Here is a 7,715-nt window from a genome sequence, read left to right as displayed (position 1 = left end):
ATTAAACTCCTGTTTTAACTTATTTTAATTTCAGAACATTTGCATGGATGCAAACAATGATTGTTTGTCATCAAAAAGATCAACAGGAACATTCATTGTTTGCCCAACATCACACTTGTCTTTAAGATGCATGACCCATTAATGTCTGCCACCATAAAGATCTACTCTATGCACTGTTATTGCAGTGTGCATGTATAATGGGGGGTGATTCTATTTCTGCTGAGTGATTGTCTCAGGTGTATTTGTGGCCTAATGTTGCATAAGACATAAGCCTTCATATACAACATAAAAGTGGGCAGGAGTGATTCAATTCATGTGTAACGAGTCCGTCTGTGTCCATTGTGTGCTGTTGTGGCAGAATGTCACGTACAAAATGCTATACTATTGAGTACAGTGAATGTTCTGGCCAGTGTCATTTAGCTTGATTAGCTTTGAGACAGAATGCAGCTTAAGGGTGTGTATGCATGTGTATGTGTGCCTCTAGCATTTCTCTCTACTTTGATCTCTTCTCAGCTCCTCCAACAGCAAGCCTGTCAACTCATCTCGGGCCCTTCACACCTGCCTATGGTGGCTAGAGAAGGGAACATCACGCTGGGGGGCTTGTTTTCGCTGCATGATGCAGTGATGGAGGCACGGGTCTCTTTCAAGTCTCAGCCTATATCTGCTCAGTGCACTGGGTCAGTCACTCACTATCCAATACGGAAGCACATTTTGTCTGGATTTATGCATTTGATTTTTATTGTAATGTATAGTTAGTTATTTTACATGCGGGTGTTCTCTGTTGTAGTATACAAAAAGCTTAATATTTTATCACTGTAATGTTTCTGGTTCAGATTACTCCTGGCTCGTACTTTTTTTTTTCCTTATAATAACTTAATCAGCATGGTCATTTTCTTATGTATTATGCAAGCATATAATTAGGCAAAACATGACTAAAAGCTTTTTTTTTTTTTTTTTTTTTTTTTTTAGCAAAAACATTAAGAAACCTAAGTCCTAATTTAGATTTCCATTTTAAGGGTCAAATAAGAGTTTAGCTTCCCTTGTATCTTGTATCTAACAGGTTTAATTTCAGGACATTTCGCTGGATGCAGACAATGATTTTTGCCATCGAAAAGATAAACAGGGACAATCATCTTTTGCCGAACATCACCCTTGGCTATAAGATCTACGACTCATGCAGTACCCCTCTCATTGCACTTCGCACAGCTATGGAGCTAATGGGGGGGAGAGAGGAGGAGAGTGGAAATATGAACTGTCAGGGCAGGGTGCCTGTTGTCATTGGTGATGGTGGATCCACACTTTCGATGGTGGTTGCACATTTTCTAGGTGTTTTCCAACTGCCACAGGTGAGAATAGCTGTATGGCTTACACAACAGTGTAAATGTTGCAGAATGCTTTACAGAATGCTTTTTAGTATCATTTTTATTGAATTCATTTCCACTCTCCTCTCCTTTCCTCTCCTCTCTGAAGGTCAGCTATTTCTCAAGTTGTGCATGTCTGAGTGATAAGCATGTATTCCCAGCATTTCTAAGGACCATGCCGAGTGACTTCTTCCAGGTGAATGCCTTGGCTCAGCTGGTACAACACTTCGGCTGGACTTGGGTGGGAACGGTGGCTGGGGATGACGCGTATGGCCGTGGAGGAGCCCAAATCTTCAATGACAAGGTGTCCAAACTGGGTGCCTGTATCGCTCTTTATGAGATCATTCCCAAAAACCATGCCCCAGCAGAGATGTCCAGGATCGTGAAGAGCATAAGTGTCTCAGGGGCTCGAGTGGTGTTGGTGTTTGCTTTAGAGCAGGATGCAAAAGCACTATTCAGTGAGGCTCTCAAACACAATCTGACTGGTATCCAGTGGTTAGCCAGTGAGGCCTGGATCACAGCTGCAATCCTCACCACAGCAGAATTTCAGTCCATTTTGCAAGGCTCCATGGGTTTTGCCATTCGCAGGGCTGAAATCCCTGGTTTGCAACCATTCCTGCTCCGTCTGCACCCCTCCACATTCCCTGATGATCCTTTTGTTTTGCAGTTCTGGGAAGAGATTTTTGGATGCTCTCCTCACACTGCAATCAATGGGACATTCTCAAATAAACCCCCTTGTAATGGCTCAGAGATATTGGCTAATGTTAAAAGCATATACTCAGATGTGTCTCAGCTGAGGATCTCCTATAATGTTTATAAGGGAGTGTATGCCATTGCTTATGCTCTGGAAGCGATGCTGAAATGTGTGCCAGAGAAAGGACCCTTCCCTGGGGGTGCTTGCCCTGACACGCGGACCATAAATCCATGGCAGGTTAGAAACACAAATTCTCATTCAACTGACACATTTAATCATTTATCGTGTATGTCTAACTGTGGCTTCACTGATGTGTTGAGGAAGAATGTATATCCCTTTTTTTCCTCAAAGATACAAATTTGATTGCACAAGCTTGCTTCCGTGTACAGGCTTTCACTGAAGCTGCAGCGGAAAATAAAAGATCAATAATAAAAACACAAACACAAAAAAACTACACTGTAAAAAAAAAAAATCAAAACATGTCATGGATATATTGTACATAAAACTACACAGAGACTCTATAGATGTGTGTGAGGTTTTTGTGCAATATGTAACGCAACACTGGAACAAAATAACGTAAAAATATATACCATGAACTATGGTTCAGATATTTGCAGCAGCTCCAAAATAGTTTTCAATAGTTAAGTCCAGCATTCTCTAACTAGCTCTCTGGCTATCTATCTTCTGTCACTGTCTTTTTTTAATCTCTGTACATCTCAGCTTCTGCACTATTTGAAAAAAGTGGACTTCACTAATGAGTTTGGTGAAGAAACTAAGTTTGATGCAAACGGTGATGCCGTGGCCATGTATGACCTGATCAACTTTCAGCTCTCCGAGACTGGCGAGGTCCGGTATGCCACTGTGGGCACATTTGATGAAACCAAGAGCATTAAACTGCTCATAGAGGAAAATCTAATTATCTGGAATGGTAACCAGAGACAAGTAAGCCTATGTGTCTTTTAAAAACAAAATATAAATGGCATCACAAATTTCCATTGTATATTTCCCCATGCATTTAATTTTTCTGGTTTTATTGCTAAGACTACACTCTATAAATGCACGTTGAATTTTATATCTAAAAAATAAGTAATTTATATCTTTTTAGTTGGCCTCCTCTTTGCTCTGCAGGTCCCTGTGTCTGTCTGCAGTAACAGCTGTCCCCCAGGCACCAGGAAGGCCATTAGGCCTAGTTTCCCTGTCTGCTGCTTTGACTGCATTCTCTGTGCAGCTGGGGAGGTTAGCAATAAGACAGGTGAGTTACCTGCACTTGTCTATAGCTACAATGCAACAGACGGTTTGTCTTTTCTAAAGCTGTGGGATGAATTTGGTCTTTTTATGCACAATTACAAAAAGAAAAACGTGTTTATAGTAACAACACATAAATATTCTGCTTTTGTGCGTACAAATAATACCGTGAATTCTTACTACAATATGAACTATTTCATGCTGCTAAGTCAACCAAAAGCCATCATGAAATGTCGCAAAACCTTAAAAAAAGACATGTTTTACTAATTTAAGTGACTTGTTAAGGACTTGCAACCTTTTCAATACATATTAATCATCATCATCCTTGGATACAGACGAGAAATGTTTGTATGTTTGTTTGTTTGTTTTTACAGGTATATACATTGCATGTATTGCAATACATGCAATGTATTATTACAGTAATATTGCTATTATTTTATAATAATGATGATAATAATAATAATAATAATGAAAAACTATAATACTGCATTCTTTGTGTTATAGTTAGGGGAAAACAAATATTAAAACATGTCAGACAACATGGAAATATTATAATTGTTCTTCCCTATGTTTGATGCCAAGAACTTGTGATACCTGAGACATTTCTCATTAAGGGATCTTTTAACTTTAACTCAAATATGACTGTTGAGTACTTTTTTACACAAGTGCATTCATTACAATTTAGTGGATTTAGATTTATTTTTCCTATGACTGTTGTGTGTAAGATGCCATAGAGTGTGAAAGGTGTGGACCTGAGTTCTGGTCCAACTTGAAGAGAGATGCCTGTATACCAAAGCTGGTGGAGTTCCTGTCCTATGGTGACATAATGGGCATGGCATTGCTGGCTGTGGCTTTGCTGGGATCCGGCACCACGCTTGCTGTTGGCCTCATTTTCACCTTCAAACGCCACACACCTCTTGTCCGGGCTAACAACTCGGAGCTCAGCTTCCTGATCCTCAGCTCTCTTTGGTTGTGCTTCCTTTGTGCCCTGGCATTCATTGGACAGCCTACTTCCTGGTCATGCCAGTTACGTCACACGGCTTTTGGCATTGCCTTCTGTCTCTGCCTGTCTTGTATTTTGGGAAAGACAATGGTGGTCCTGATGGCTTTCAAAGCCACTCTTCCAGGAAGCAATGCCATGAAATGGTTCAGACCACCACAACTGCGTGCTCTGATCTTCCTGTGTACAGCAGTACAGGTTGGGATTTGTGGTGCATGGCTGGGCCTGGCTCCTCCTGTCCCACGTAAACTAATGACTCGGGAGTCAGCGCACATCATCCTGCTGTGTGACATGGGCTCAACTCTCGCCTTCTCTCTGGTTCTGGGCTACATTGGCCTGCTGGCTGCAGTCTGCTTCTTGCTTGCCTTCTTTGCCCGGAAGCTTCCAGACAATTTCAACGAGGCCAAGTTCATCACTTTCAGCATGTTGATATTTTGTGCGGTTTGGATTGCCTTTGTTCCAGCGTACGTCAGCTCCCCGGGAAAGTACACAGTAGCTGTAGAGGTTTTTGCCATCCTGGCTTCCAGTTATGGCCTTTTGCTGTGTATCTTTGCCCCAAAGTGTTATATAATCCTGCTCAGACCAGAGAAGAACACAAAGAAGCACCTCATGGGCAAAACCACGGTAGATAAAAAAATTTAGCATTACATCTTGTGAATTTTATATAATTTATTACATATGTTCCAACTTCAGTGAAATTTGTGTAATGTGTATGTATCATATGAGTAAAAATAAATAAATACATTTTTTTTAAATTCCCAATTATGACTGCAATATAACATTTTCCTTTAACTAATATGTATAATGTCACCAAGGTGGTCATTTTTTAATAAGGTGTAGAGATAAGGCCACAAGATAGTATATTGAGGCCATGAGATGAAATATTTAAGCTATGAAATAATATATTGAGGCTGGGAGATAATATTTAAAACCAAAACATAATATATTGAAGCCACACAATAATATACTGAAGCCACAACATATATTGAGGGCGATGTATAATATATTGAGGTCACAAGATAATATATTGAAGGCATGAGATAATATATTGAGGCCACATTTTAAGTTTCATGTGGCCCCATAGTAATAAATTAAAATATATAAAGCAATATATACCTAAGTTTCATTAGATCTATTCTGTGGCTACAAAATACTTACCTTATAGGAACTATTTTTTAAAATAAGACCCAGACCACTGTGGGCACAGGAATAGACTTTTTTTTTTTTTTTTTTGCCTGTTCTTACCATATAATTATCAGGATACTGCATAACATATGGGCTTGAGGGAGCTTGAGATAATTAGTTTGTAGGCTCAAGATATTTACTCTTGGTCTCAATATATTATCTTGTGACCTGAAAATATTAATTAAAATATTATAAAATACAGGTTAACCACTGTCACCTCAGCAGCACCTCCATATCAAAGGCTCAAATATTTAGCATTACCTACAAACGTGTATTTTTATTCACCACCCACTATGAGGTGCTGCGGAGAGGAGTCCAGATCAAATAAATACACAATTTGGCAATCAAAGCTTCTTACATGAGACTAATAATAATTTCACACATACACTCTTGTGGCTGTTGCCTTTTGCCTACTTGGATAAAACCACACACACTTCACTCTATTTTCCTCATCGGATCAGATCAGAGACATCCTCTCATGTCCCTGAGGAGCTCATAAACATGCCCCATGTCCCCCAGAACACCACATTTAAAGCCCAGCTGCCTCAGGCTAATTAAAAAACTCACTTAAGAGGCCCGTTTACTTTCTGAGTATAACAATAATAAACATATGCACATATATGCATACTCTGACAACTGACTGATTAGATTAATTTATTTTTGTTGATTGTCCATGCATGTAGTGGAAGATTACACTAGTCTCATGGTTTTCAGTCCTCTGGGTAGAGATCATGTAATAAACAGCACAAGATAAAGAGCATGATGATTGTTAAGAGTTCATGTGACACTGAAATAATAACATACAGAAATAAATGGCATAGCTAATAATAATAATAATAATTATTATTATTATTATTATTATTATTATTATTATTATTATTATTATTATAAATAACAGAGTTGCAAAATAGAACAAAATCAATATAACAAGCACAAATATAACATAAAAACATATATAAATCATAAATAATAGATCTGATATCATAATGACAAACACAGAGACAAACTATATAAGGAATAAAACAAAATATAGCGTGCTGCTATAGGAAGCTAACCAACAGAGTTGGGAGGGTTACTTTAAAAATGTATTACAGTTACAAATTACTTCATAAAAATGTAATCAGTAACATAATCCAAGTATCACAATATGAAAGTAATGTAATCTGATTACTTTTGGATTACTTCAAGGTCACATTTGTAAATAAAGTCAAGAGAAAAGCACTATGATCTAAAATACTTTTAGTTAGAGCTTATTTTAGAGCTTAAAGACATGCTCAATGTCTGCTAACCAATGACAGGTTAGTGTGATGCAACCTTTAACAAAACATGTTTTATTCTTCTATTCTTTTCTTTATTCATTATAGAACAACATGTCATACTTTGTATCTGTTTAGTTATATTTAATGGTATGGCACAACCATGAATGTCCATCATATTGAAGCACAAACTCCGCTGTCCATTTTCTGATTTCTTCTACACATCAGCATGGGAATTCAGATGTAAATGGTGGGAAGGTCGGAAAGGAGACTTAATGGTTAGCACATTTGCCTCGCACCTCACAGGGTTACGGGCTCGAATCCCACCTCTGCCCTGTGTGCGTCGAGTTTGCATGTTCTCCGGGTACTCCGGTTTCTTCCCCCAGTCCAAAGACATGCAATGTTGGCTGATTGGAATTTCCAAATTGTCTATAGTGTGTGAATGTGTGTGCAATTGTGCCCTGTGATGGGTTGACACCCCTTCCAGGGTGTCCCCTACCTCATGCCCTGAGTACCCTGGGATAGGCTCCAGGCTTGCTACGACCCCATGTAGGATAAGCAACTTGAGATTTGTTTCCCAGAAAAAGCAATAGATATGGCTCATAATCCCTAATATGTGACAATTATAGATAAATGATTCATTTACATTTTATTTACATTTACATTTGGCTGATTCTTTTATACAAAGCAACTTAAAGGTTAAGGGCCTTGTTAGATAGGTGAGATAGGTTAAGGGCCTTGTTCAAGGGACCAGCAGTGGCAGTTTAGTGGTGCTGACATTTGACCTCATGACCTTCTGATCTGTTGCCTGAATTAGAATTGTACTTCAGTATAATTAAATGAATCAGTGGTTATTTTAGCACTGGTGTAAGAATATGAATAGTGAGAAGCTTAAATGCTGCAAGTGACGTTTACTTCATGTGATGAGACAGAGACTGAAGTGGATGATGCTGATAATCATTTTCCATTGTAAA

At 38.6% G+C, this 7,715-nt stretch overlaps 1 protein-coding gene across 1 annotated transcript; it reads left to right on the top strand.

The window, feature by feature from the left end:
* The first annotated feature begins 554 nt into the window (after positions 1-554).
* Positions 555-4,942, top strand: LOC124627819 (extracellular calcium-sensing receptor-like). Its single transcript, XM_047154567.2, has 6 exons — positions 555-677; positions 1,061-1,346; positions 1,471-2,292; positions 2,776-2,997; positions 3,184-3,307; positions 4,026-4,942. Exons 1-6 carry the CDS (start codon positions 565-567, stop codon positions 4,940-4,942), a joined length of 2,484 nt encoding a protein of 827 aa, XP_047010523.2. The 5' UTR covers positions 555-564.
* Positions 4,943-7,715: the final 2,773 nt, after the last annotated feature.

Source organism: Ictalurus punctatus, chromosome 4, assembly GCF_001660625.3.
Source record: "Ictalurus punctatus breed USDA103 chromosome 4, Coco_2.0, whole genome shotgun sequence".
Taxonomy (NCBI): Eukaryota; Metazoa; Chordata; class Actinopteri; order Siluriformes; family Ictaluridae; genus Ictalurus; species Ictalurus punctatus.
Note: the sequence above shows the minus strand (reverse complement) of the source record. Positions and strands in the feature narration are given on the sequence as shown.